At 45.0% G+C, this 13,025-nt stretch overlaps 1 protein-coding gene and 1 pseudogene across 1 annotated transcript in view; one reads left to right on the forward strand and one right to left on the reverse strand.

The window, feature by feature from the left end:
- Nucleotides 1–10,340, reverse strand: part of COL28A1 (collagen type XXVIII alpha 1 chain) — an 81,109-nt gene extending 70,769 nt beyond the window's left edge. The window contains exons 1-4 of the mRNA XM_066629132.1: nt 10,220–10,340; nt 5,082–5,638; nt 1,951–1,971; nt 738–794 (exon numbers count right to left, since the gene is read on the reverse strand). Coding sequence (XP_066485229.1) covers nt 738–794; nt 1,951–1,971; nt 5,082–5,638; nt 10,220–10,340 — 756 coding nt within the window. The remainder of the gene's footprint in view (nt 1–737; nt 795–1,950; nt 1,972–5,081; nt 5,639–10,219) is intronic.
- LOC136654596 (5S ribosomal RNA) lies at nt 5,992–6,111 on the forward strand (annotated as a pseudogene).
- Nucleotides 10,341–13,025: the final 2,685 nt, after the last annotated feature.

Here is a 13,025-nt window from a genome sequence, read left to right on the forward strand (position 1 = left end):
TCACACAGCCCCAGTTGCTTTTTAATCTCAGAGAGATGGAATGTCTCCCTCCCCCCCCCCATAATATTGGGGTGTGTTTGTATGTTCACCCACTCAAATGTGTTTGCCTATATTACAACTTATTATTAACTTTATTTTTACCCTGCCTTTCTCCCCGGAGGGACTCAAGGCGGCTTACAACAAAGGTTAAAACAAATTAAAAAACATAATTTAAATTTTAAATTTTTAAATTTAAATTTTCTTTTTAATATATAAGCAAATATACAGTACATATCTTCAGGGAAATAATAATACACATGACTCCAATCTGGTTAAAGTTAGGTATGACTTACATTCCATTGAAGGTAAGGGACATACATTCCATTGAAGGGACATAGTCCTAACTTAGTCTCAGGTAAGTGTATATAGCAGCAGTCCCCAAATTTACTGTAGTCACGGCGTCCTGCTTTTGTGGCAACCTTCCCAGCTCTCTCTGGGATCCAAGATGTTGGTGCCCAGGACAGCCATGAAGAAGAGGCTATGGGGGCACAGTTTGGGAACTACTGGTACATAGGATTGTAGTCTAAGGCCCATTTAATGCAGTGGGATTTACCTCTAAGTAAACATGTATAGGATCACACTGTTCATCTTTCTGCCGCTCAGACCCAGTACTCTTTGATCTTTCCGAAGAGGATGGCAAGCAACTCATTTCCCCATTTCTTTGGGACGTATTTATAACACTCATAAAATATACTTACAGGTGGCCCTGGGGGTCCTTGGTCTCCCTTTTGACATTCACAGGTCTTCCGTTCACACTAAAGATTGAACACAAACATCAACAACATTATGGGACACAACGTTAACCCAACATTTTAAATCAAAGCATAAAGCAGACAGAGAGCAACAGTGGAACAACTCTCCATGAACCTATTATCAAATTCTTCACCTGTATTATTATCTGTATCACCTGCATTATCACCTGTATTGACACTCAATGCAGTTCAAGGAATACATGCCCCTGTTCATGCATGCAGGGTAAGTGGTTGGCTATTAAGCGGCTGTCAAGGCCATCCAAAATCTGTGTGTGACATAGTGTACATACACAGGCAAGTTAAAGGCAAATGTGGGCTATTCACAGGCAAATTAAATGATGCAGCAACACAAATGCAGGTTCTGCCAATTTCCTAGGAAGCTTGTGAAGAACACCCTGGCTAGGTGTGCAAGATATGCTGAAGCCTTTCCCTTCTCAAGCTTCCTTCTGTCTTTACTGTTTCTTGCTGGCTGTTTTTTCCCCCCTGTGGGGGTCACTTCTAGTGCTCCATTGGGGGAAAAAAAATGACTGGGAGAAATGGAGAGGAAAGCATGAATATGGGAAAAGTACGCATGACCATTCCTCTTTCCTATATTATAGAAAAACCCACATGTGAGCAAAAGGCAAATTTGCACTCAGCAGATTGCGGAGTCACTTTTCGTTACACAGAAGTGCTTTCCATGTAGGAATTTTGTCACATCTGAAGTGGCTTTAACTCCCTAGTGTAAAGAACTCTTTTCTGGTTCCCCTCCTTCTAGTTTTCCTTGCCTGCCCTTTGTTGGCCTCTAGCTGCTGAGAATGGTTCTCTTTGAATCTCAGTGGACCTGCTTCTCCGACCCCTGTATCCGCTCTTGTGGTCCCAGGCTCAGACAGCCACCTCCGAAGGAGACACTCTTGTTGTTTGGACCTTGCATCTGTTTGAACTTGGCAGGGATGGCTTCCATGCTGGTTTTGAATGTAGACTTCTTTTAAAGGGGCAAAAGTAACATTTGTGGTGGGGGGAGGGAAACACAAGTTTACACTGATGTGTGAAAAATCCAGAAACTGGTCTACATGAGTGTATGCTCTCTCTTACAGAGAGATGCAGGAAAACTTTATGCGATAAACAACTTTATTCCACAATGAAATGTGACTGAGTAGTCAAAGACTGCATGACTTACCCGCTCATTAAATAAGGTTTCCTGGAAAATAAGAAGTAAAAATATATTAGCATTTCATGCCATGTCATTTGTGAATTGGTGAAATGAACCATATTTATTGAGACTGAATAAATATTCAGTGTTCAATATTGGAACTGAAAGACAGCCTAAAAATATTTTAAAATAAAATTTTAAATGGGATATATAACACTTGTTTTTATGAGACCAAAAGTGATATGATAGAGATGCTAGCCCTATTCACACAACCATCTTAGTAGAACAAATCGGTAGAAGGAAAAAACATGACTTGAGTTGCTGGCCTTGCTGCTTACTTTTCCGTGGGTCCAAACAGAATCCAAACACATACAAATGCACAGGTAGAAGCTCTGCATCTATGATTGGGAGCCCTTTGGTTCTCACCCTCACTTTCTGGTCCATGACAACCATAGGTTGCCTACATTGGGCAAACAATTGAGTCCATCAACCTTAGTTTGCATTAACCTAGAATTTGAAACCCACCTTAAACCGTGGTTTCAAATCCTGGTTTAGATGCAAACTATAGCTTGTGGTCAGGACTAACCCATCTATGAGGCCTATTTAAGTAGTTATTATTTATTATTTATTTTTATTTTTCACATTTGTGAGGCCTCCCTGTGGGGACCCCCTTGTGGAGGCCTCAGAACAGTTCTCCAGAAGAAGAGGGGGCTGTGTCACCCAGTTCCCCCTCCTTGGGTTGGCAGCATTTGCCAGTCAGGAGCAGGGGCTGCTAGCAGCAGATCCTCCTGCCTGCTCTTCTGACTCCCAACTGCTTGTCATCCTTGGCCTCCAGGTTTATGTAGGGCAGACCCCTCCCCTTTGGCCCCTCCCCTTCCCTCACAGGGATGGTACAAAAAGTTCCTGTCTCTGGAACTGCCCTCCCCTGGGATTACCACAACTCCTCCCCTTCCTCTCTCTGTTTCCCTCTCACCTCCTCTCACCTAGAGCTGCCAGGGTTGTTCCTGAGAGGGCTGGGAAGGCTGCTGCCTCTGCTCTGGTCTCTGCCTTTGGGGGGTGGGCTGGCCCTGCCCACCTGGGTCCTGTAGCTCTGCAGACAACTCAGGGAGGTCCAGCTGTGGGCTCCTGATGTCACAGCTAGGTGCCCTGCCGGGTGAGGCAGGCCCCGGCTGGTTGGGCGAGGGAGTGCTCCCCTTCCCCCCCAAGGCGGGGGAGGGGCGGTTGCCCAGCAGCCGAATGGTCTGCGTCCTGTCTCCCCCCTCCCTCCTCCAAGGCAGGGGGTGAAGCGGGGGGTTCGGCACGCAGTGTTCCTCTGCTGTGCCTTGCTGCCCACAGGAGTGCCCAGGCAGCCTATGGGGAGGAGGCCCCATGTTCCACCGACTTCCTCCCTGATCCTCTGGCCCAGAAGCCTTCTCCCTGGGTAAGTTAGGGACTTGTGGGAGGAGGGGAACCCCGACAACATTTTTAATTTAAGGATGTGTGTAGTGATAAGGGTGCCTGCAGATGACTGGTCAAGTCATGCATGATAGAAGGTTACATACCACTGAACTGAGTCCCATCTGCTTGGAAAGAAAAACAGATAACCTCAAGGTCACGGTGGCTGAGATGAAAGGAGTGACAGAAGGAGCAAGAGCCAGCAAAAAGGAGTCCAAAAGCGCACAAAAAGAACAACTCATTGGATCCTTAACCCAAGACCACATGCACATCAGAACTTCCAGCCTCAAAACACTGTGCTATACTAGAGTTGGCCACTTTGGTTGTATGCCTGTATGAGTACACTTGTTTAGAGACTAATTTGCAACACAGCAAAGGGCGCTTTAGGAAGCATATGGATGGAGTTCCATGCTCGTTGTTCCTAAAACAAAGCTCCAATAAGATCAGCGTTTGTGTGTCTTCACAACTCATTCTCAGACAGTGACTAAGACCCCTTCAATAAGATTCTTGGGCTGGGCTGGGCTACAGCTTCATCACTTCTGAGCCAGCCATAGCAAATTCTGTATAACATTTTGGTGGAGAATGTGATGAGGGGGGAAACTTTCAAAATTGTTCTAAGGGCAAAAGTCATCAGTTCCAGCAAGCTAATTGTTCTAAGGGAGGCAGCTCGTCCTTGGCATGCTTTTGCTTTTTTCTCTGGATGATGGAAAATTGGGGGGCAAGACTGGACTTTATCCCTTTGGAGCTGAACTTGATCTGTTCACTGCTGTGATCTGTCCTGGTACCTGTTCCCCACCATCACCATTTTTCAAGGCATATCACCAGGCTCTGCCTCAAAAAACTCAGGTTTTTGGATGCATCCAACATTGGCACCACAACATTGGCCCAATCATGCCTTAATGTTAGCACAGCAGCAATCAATGGCCCAGGTGAGTGCACTCCTGACATGCTAACACCATTCACAATTGGGCCACTGCTTAGGACCCATGTCATGACTAAGTCAGTCCTAAGACCTTGCACTGGAGTGAGAATTCAGTGGTGAGAGACAAGTAAGAATTTGTGCAATGGGTCTACTCAGAGGCTTAACAAGGGTGGAGCCTGAGGGGCACTAAGGAGTGTGCACAATTTTTTTCTCCTGCCAGCACCTTCTCCTGTGTGACTTCCAGTTTCTCTGGAATAAGAGGAGGCTCTAGCAGCCACCACCATGTTCTGGCTGCCACCCCCTGTTTCTTCTTCTTCTGTGGAGGCTCCCACTTCAAGGGGGATCCCCCTCCCAGGAGAAAAAAATGGGGACAGCAACCAGATTGCAAACCAACCACCACCAATGCCTCTTCCTTCTCCAGGCGAACCCAGACGTGATGCCATGACAGCATATTACAACATGATGTCACTCCCCCAGACTCTGGGACCATTAGATACACCTCTGGGTCTACTATAATGTGTATGTACTGTATATGCTTGATGTTTTACATCTAAGGACCCATGATTTGTTTTTTTTTCTAATCTAATGTTATTGTTATTTAAAAGTTGTGCTACCTAGCCTTTGTGAATAATAGGATTTCCAAATCTAAGCACATGTATAAATGTAAAACAATCCCCATTTCCCCTTTCTGTGCGCACACACATATGCACGTGTTCCAAAAGTATGAGCTTTGTCAACATAAAAATTAAAACTTCTTGTAGAATAACTTCTTAAAACTTGTAACTGCTAAGACATGACTTACCAACTGGTCCCGTATTTTATCCACAAGCCTGGGGTCATTCAGAATTAGAACACGTTTCCCAGGCGAATCACCAGATATCAAACGTAGCTTGGCTTCATTAGCGACTCCAGAAAGGCCAATAGTAATGAAAGATATTCCAAAAGCTCTGGCAGCTTCAGAAATGGCCTGAACATCAGGGCTCTTTGGGTGGTCAATGCCATCAGTCATCAGCAGAGCCACTTTGACGCTTGTTTTACGGCCTTCTGCCTTGAACAACTGAGTAGCGTTGGAAATCGCGTAATACGTATAGGTGCCCTGGCCGATGTAGCTCATTCGGATGACTTCCTGCTTAAAGTACTGCAGGTCTCTCCAGTGTGCAAAGGGATGGTCGATTTTGACTGTGCTGCTGAACTGCATGATTGCCAGCTTGATGTCGTACCGGCGGACTTTGGTGGGCTTCAGGAGGAAAACCTTATCGCTTAAGACGGTGACAAACTCTTTCTGCTTATCAAACAGCACATCTTTGGCACTTTCAGAACTGTCCAGAATAAAGATGATATCAATGAGGCAGACAGAATCTGTAAGAGAGCAAGCACTGTTACAGGGACAAACGGTAAACAAATTCACAAGTGACAAGCAAAACGAGGACAGAGGAGGCAACACCAAAGAGAACCAGGGAACAACAAGGAGCAAATACAGATAAATCTGATCCAACTGACATTAGCATTGATCTCTAATATGTTTCTGAAGCCCAGAAGCGAGGGTTAGGATTCAATGCATGCTGCCAATCCCACAGCCCTCCCGAGTCTGATCCACCTTCTGTTCTGCCCTTCCTACCCAAAAACACTCCCCTCCCTGCCTCTGTTTCAGCATCCTACCACCCACGTCCTTTGCCAGCCTGCCCCAGCCGGTCCAAACCTATCCTTTCCAGGACTGGATCCACATTTCCCTCTGCACTGCCCGATCTCGTCTGATCTTGGAAGCTAAGCAGCGTCAGGCCTGGTTAGTACTTGGATGGGAGACCGCCTGGGAATACCGGGTGCTGTAGGCTTATACCATAGTCTTTCAAAACTGAAGGTTGCCAACCATTTGGCCCAGCCAACTCCTGAGTTCGCAACAGTCAGGAGATGGCACAGGTGGCCGTCTCAGTTTGGATTGCTCTGCCCATCTACTTTTTGTTGAAAGACAGTATATAAATATTATTAATAATAATATTGAATAAAATTTGCCAGATATAGCCATAGTTGACGAAGAAAAAAAGAAGTTTGGATCATCAATATTGCAATTCCAAAAGACAGCTGAATCTAAGACAAAGAGCATGAGAAAATCACAGAATATCAAAATCTGAAAGTAGAACTTGGGTGTCTCTGGTCAATGTTGAGCCAATTGTCATTGGAGCCCTTGAAGCAATGCCTAGAAGTCTAAAGAAGCATCTTGACATTCTTGACTTTGAGCAAATTACACCAGCTCAGCACTAGAAGACAATAGGCACAATCCTAACCAATTTTCCAGCACTGACTTAACTGTGCCAATGTGGCATGCACTGCATCTTGCAGTGGGGAGGCAGTCAAGAGATCTTCCTCAAGTTACAGGCATATTTGTTCCCTTACCTTAGGGCTGCATTGTGGCTAGGTCAGTGCTGGAAAGTTGGTTAGGATTGTGTCCATTGTTGCTTAGAACAGCAAGAAAGCTACAGCGATATCTCTGTGATTCCCAGGATCTCAGCTAGATCCCAGATTGCAGAACATTACGTCCAGCATACTTGCTTAGGCTGTGCTGAAGTTTCACCATAATAACTAAAAACAAGAAACTAGGGAGACAGCCTGTGGGCTCTAGACAATCAGAACCAGATTCAAGATACTGGTGACAGCAGGGGATGCCAAAGGCATTCAGGGTATAGTTACACAGACAAGTGCATGCCCACAGTTGTGTTGTGTGTTTATAGGTAAGTATGGGCACACCCCAAGCATTTCTGTGCAGCAATAGATTGCAGTGTGAATAAGCCTGGGGAACTGCTGAACTAACACAGCAGCAGAGAAGGACAAACCCTTCCACCTCCACTACACAGACAGTCCAAAGTATAACATGGCCAGCCTTTGACATGAGCACCTGATGGCATGGACGCACGCTGCACAAAAACTTCCCTTGCACTTTTGAGAGGAAAGAATCACCTGAATCAGGTTGCAACATGATTGGTCATTTATTTGGAGCTGTCTGGGAGCTGTCTGTATGGTGGAAGGGAGGGAATTGGACAGCTCCTCAGTCATGTTATCCCAAATTGTGATGACCCCCTCATCCCTGGTTCACAGTCCAACCCTGTTTTCTACTGATTCCCAACCCATGGTCCGGGGACCACAGGTGGTCCGTGAGACCCTGAGAAGTGGTCCGCGAGGTCTCAGGAAAAAAATTGTTTTTGATCACTTCCAGCATCTCTCTGAGTGAGCAGTCCCCCATGGACCTTCAGAGAGGGGGTCGGATTGCCTGCAGTTGGCAGCAAAAGCAGCAAACCACAAATCTTTTCTAAAACCCATGTTGCAGGCAAACCTGGAGCCCCTGGAGGTGAAGGAAGCTGTTCTCTTGCCTCCGGAGGCTCCACTGAAGCCCACAGAGGCCAAATGCATCTGCCCATGAATGAAGCCCAGAATTGTTTAAAGGTGACTTCCAGTTTTTGGTGAAAACATGAAGTTGCCTTTAAATGAGTTTGGGCTTCATTTTGAAGCCCATCGAGGCCGAGGAGGGGCACAAGCGGCCTCTCCAGGCTTGAGAAAAGCCTCAGGACTGACAACAGCTCAGTTCCGGTCAGATCCGGGGGGGCCTGAAAACCACGGGTTTTCATTATCCACAGGGTTTGAGAACAGAACCCCTGTGGATAATGACAGTCGCCCGTATTACAAATTTAAATTTATCTTTTTTGTGTGTGTGTGGGGGGGGTTCCATGTGGTCCCCGACAATTCCAATTTTTGCCTCAGTGGTCCGCGATCTCCTAAAGGTTGGAAACCACTGGGTTAGAAGGACCAGACTCAGGGCCCAATCCTATCCAATTTTCCAGCACCAGTGCAGCTGCAATGCAGCCTCAAGGTAAGGGAACAAATGTTCCCACAGAGGAGGCCTCTGTGACTGCTGCCCCACTACAAAATGTAGTGCACGCCCCATTGACATGGCTGCACCAGCACTAGAAAACTGAATAGGACTGGGCCCTCAGTCCCAGTCCCTAACACCAGGCTAGTTGGATCAGGGCTGGGAACCAGCATGAACCTTATACTCCTCAAAGCCTTCATGCCAGCTCTTAGAACAGACACCAAGGGAAGTGATGGAGTGAAGGAGGAGTGCAAGATTCTTGGAAGGAGGCCTGGCCCTTAAAATTCTATTTTCTAGATAGTGAGGGAGAACCTGGGAGGAGGAATCTGAACCTGGAGACAACAGCGGCACTAGGGGTGTGTGGACCGCACTAGATTACACCATCAGGAGATGCTGACACTGAAAGCTCCAGAATTCAGGTCTTTCTATCCAGTAGATCTAGCTGCCCCATTGGACTTTTCCTCCAGAAGCCCAGGTCTCTGGAGCCAGGTCAAGCCACCCAGTAGAACTGCCCCCCAAGCCTTGTCTTTCACTCTCCGCAAGGCCTCCCAACAGGAGGGTGGGAGATGGCCAACTGGGCAGACTGGGCTCTGGGAGGGCTCTGGGCTACCCAGAGCTTGACTTACCACACAGGGTGACACCAACACTTCCTAGAGACATTTAGACCTCATCCCTCTCTGGCCATAAGAGGAGCAAGTTGCTTGCTTAAAGCACTTCAAGATTTTGCAGTTCCAACCTGCCTCAGCTCACTACCTGCCAGGCCTCAAAGCCTCCTGCTTAGGGGACAGGACAGGACACAGAGTCACCATGAGAAAAATCTACTAAGGAAGGTTTTTTTTTAATAAATAAAAAAAAGACACCAGGATCATTTGCTAACCAGACATAGGAGAATATTTTTCCAATGCTGAAATATGGTGACCAGCCCTGCCCTGAGCATGAATGAAACCCATTCACCAAGTCACTCATGGGAAATGTCATCGGGTCAAAAACTTCTTGTCGTTCAACATCATATTCCCAACTGTGATATTGTACCCTTCTGCAAATAAATTTTGCATGTTGTCAGCAATACTATGCATCTTTACTCAGAAGTAAGTCCAAGGTAAGTGTCCTCCTATAATTAAACTTGGGTACATGCACCTCAAATTATCACAAATTCTTCCCCCGCCTCCATTTCCCTCTCCTTCCTCTGTTGTCTCCTCTGTGTCTCTTTACAGATAATGAGCCCCTTTGGACCAGGGCATCACTTTGTTATTCTTCTGCTATATAAAATGTTCTGTGACATTTTTGTTCAAAAGAAATGCAGAAAGTCTCTAAATACACACATACAATAAGTGTCTATGTGGGACTGCAGCCTTAGAAAATTTTGTCATGACAGCCTTAAAAACTGTTTATAAACGAATAGAATTTCCATTCTCAATTGCTCAGTTTTCTTGATTATCCCAATGCATAGAATGCCCTCATAGACCTGCAGGGTATCGCTAAGCAAACTGCTGATTTAATCAGATTTTCCCAGGACTGGTCCATCTATGATGCCCACTGAGGCAGTCACCACAGGAAGCAAACTGGTGGAGGCTCTTTCCACCCACTTGCCTCCAATTCTCCATCTCCTTCTCCAGCTTCCTGAATTGGAGAAGGAAAGAGAGGCAAAGAGGAAGTGTGGAGCAGCAAAGAGTGGTGGGCTAGAGTGTCAGAGGGAGTGGGAGGAGCAGAGGCTGGCATATCACCATATAAAGATGGGGAGCAGCATAAGGTACACTGTCTCAAATGCCAGGAGGTTTCGAGCCAGCCCTGAACTATCCAATAAATGGGTTATTCTGCAAAACCATGCTGAAAATATGCTTGCCCTTTATGCATTTTTCCATAGCACATTCCATGTAAAGTATCCATTGAATGTCTTTATGCCCGAAGAGATTCACATTCAGAAAAGAATCTCTGTTATAATTCGTAGGAAACCTGCTACTGCACAGAACACAATGACTTATTACTGAACATATATTTGTTTGTTGCTTCCTTGGAGATGCTTCTGGTAAACTGGGAAATATTTCATGTGCCTATAGCAAATTCTAGGAAAATCACTTTACCCTGAATATTCCTTGCGAGGGAAGCTGGCCTTGTTCCCTTCTTTCTGTTTTGTCCATACACGACACAATTCGTAGCAACAGCCAAAACCAAAAGGCAAAAGACAGAATGTTTTTTCCACATAGTGACTGGTATCCAAAATCTGATGATTGCTTACTGCCCTTGTTAATAGAACACAAAAATAACGATTAATGACTCATACATATTAATAAATCCATGAATACATAATAAAAATCTTTTATAGGACATCTTTGGTAATTGGGTCATGCAGTTTTAAAAGGTTTTACCATTTTTTTACTGATCACTTAATATTTTATTATATAAAATACCTAAATTTTGACCATCATCACTTTCTAACTTAGTTTTCTCTGTGTTTTTTTTAAACTGGCTCAATGCTTATAACTCTATTGTTTTATAATGATTTGTTTTAAATTCATATATTGTAAAGACACCTTGAGAATGTATGGTGGAAAGATGTGTCAATTTTTAATATAATTACAGCTCGTTCCTATACATGTTTACTCAGAACTAAGTCCCCCTGTGTCCAATGAGCCTTATTCCCAGTTTAACGGCCCAGTCCTATTGTTCAGTTACCCTGCCAGAACACTTGCTCCAGTGGCGTAATGCATTTTCTGGTTGTTGCAAATGCAATACACCGGAGAGCTCAGTCTGGTTGCCACTGGAATCTGGGCGGCAACTGATAGGGGATGCATGCCACCACAAGTAAGCCCATGCAGGGGGCAGAAAGGAGGCAGGGAGGGGGTGGAATGGGGCAAGGAATGCACTGGTGGAATGGGAGGCAACAGGGGTGAGGTGGAAGGTGGATCAGGACTGGGGAGGGAGTTGGTTCAGCCCCTGTTCTGGACCCAATCCACCTTCATGGGTCCATGCAGAGTTGACCTATGGGCGGGCAGTGAAGGCTTATCCTGGAGGAAGGGAACAAATGTTTCCTTCAACCGAAGAGGGCTCCAGAGGCCAAAGCTTCCCCATGAGATCCAGCAGACTCCACATTGCTGCCACTGCATTGCCATGTAGGGGGTTAGGCAGGATTGGACTGCCCATGTGCATAGAATTGTACTAGGCTTATTCTGAGGCATATCTGCATAGATTATGCTTAACAGTGCAATCCCATGCATGTCCATGTAGAAGGAAGCTCCATTCAGTGTAACTTATTCCAACTTCAGAGAGAGTGTAAAGTCCTGCAGTCTAAATAATTAATGAAAATAATGCAGTAGGTTTGCTTTCTTGATTCATACAATAAATATGCAGCTATTAATATGTTATGTGCATTATGTTGTTGTGGGCACCCTTCAGTCTCAGAAGACTATGGTGTCATGCTCTGAATGGTGGTTCTGGAACAGAGTGTCCTCTCCACTGCGCGAAGCCTGGGTAAAGTAGGTATGGAGGATAGGCTGTTACCCATGCAGCAAATCCCCCCTCTCCACGTCGCTGAAATGGTCCAATGGAAAGGCAGAGGCCAATACGGTTGGTTCCAGCGGCGTCGCAGGAGTTGCCAGAACATGACTGTGTTCAGCCATGAACTGCCTCAGGGACTCTGGCTCCGGATTTTGCCTCGAGGTTGACTCCTGAAGCCTTTTCCATAACTGGATGTAGCCACAAGCCAGTGGAGGTTTGGGATCAGAGTTTTCCTTCTCTCGGATGAGCTGCCTTCCCAGGCTGACGAGTCCCATCTACCCAGTGGCTGTTTAGTCACCTCTTACAACAAGTACAGCCAAACTGAGGGCCTATTCTTATCCCCAGCCCCCAGGGGAAGTGCATTATGTACAGTGTGTGGTATCAGGGGTCAGCCAGGTCAAGCACTGGCTGCATGCCCATTAGAGAACCCACCTGGGCTGGCCAGACCCTGAATCATTAGTACAAGCAGCTGCAACAGTGACTAGTGGGCCAGCGGAGGCTGGGATCACAGCAGCCTGGCACTTGCACGATTATGTACATTAAATACGTAAGTGCACATATTCAACATGTACATTAGACATGCAATTATTAAGATATCATAATACAATTGTTAAAAATATGTCACTGGGAATTTTTTTTTTTTTTTTTGCTGCTTTACATTGCTCTTCCTCAGTTATTTTTATATTATTTTTATCATACTCTGCCATGTTTGTCTTTTTAACACAAAAGCAGCCTAGAAAATTTCAAAATAAATGCACATTTCACAAGAAGAATAAATACTGGTCAAAAGGTAAAACATTCCTTCCAGTTTTGGAAATGCTTTTGATAAGAAATTCCTTATACTTTTTCAATATTTATCTCTATTCTGCGTTTCATGTTCTCTTAATTATGAAGTCAACCTGCTTACTTAGGATGGTGTCTGTCAATAATATTAAAATTTATTAAAGATGGTAGATATATGTCATTACTGCGTCAATTAAAACACACACACACACACACACAAGTTTGGTTTGATTCTGATTGATATACTAAGGGTGGTGAAAGTTCTCAGCTCAGGTCCAAATCCAATCCCATTCTACTTTCAAAAGGTTGAAACTAATTTTTTCAGCATGCAAAAAAGTTACTAATTTGGGTGGTGGGGTGTCCTTCAAACTGCATTTTATATTCATAAGAAGGCACATGCACTCATTAGTATTTTAGAAAGGAACTGATTCTGCAGTGACACGCAACTCATGTTTTCAATCATTCTAGCAGAATATTTACAATGCAGTGCATAAACTAATAAAAATCACAATATAGCTACTGTTTGATACATGCATAACTCACTAAAACTTCATTGTACTTCCTGGGTAACTTTCTTCAACATGCTTATGACTGCAGATTAGATTTAAC

The sequence above is a fragment of the Tiliqua scincoides genome, chromosome 5 (genome assembly GCF_035046505.1).
Source record: "Tiliqua scincoides isolate rTilSci1 chromosome 5, rTilSci1.hap2, whole genome shotgun sequence".
NCBI classification, from domain to species: Eukaryota; Metazoa; Chordata; class Lepidosauria; order Squamata; family Scincidae; genus Tiliqua; species Tiliqua scincoides.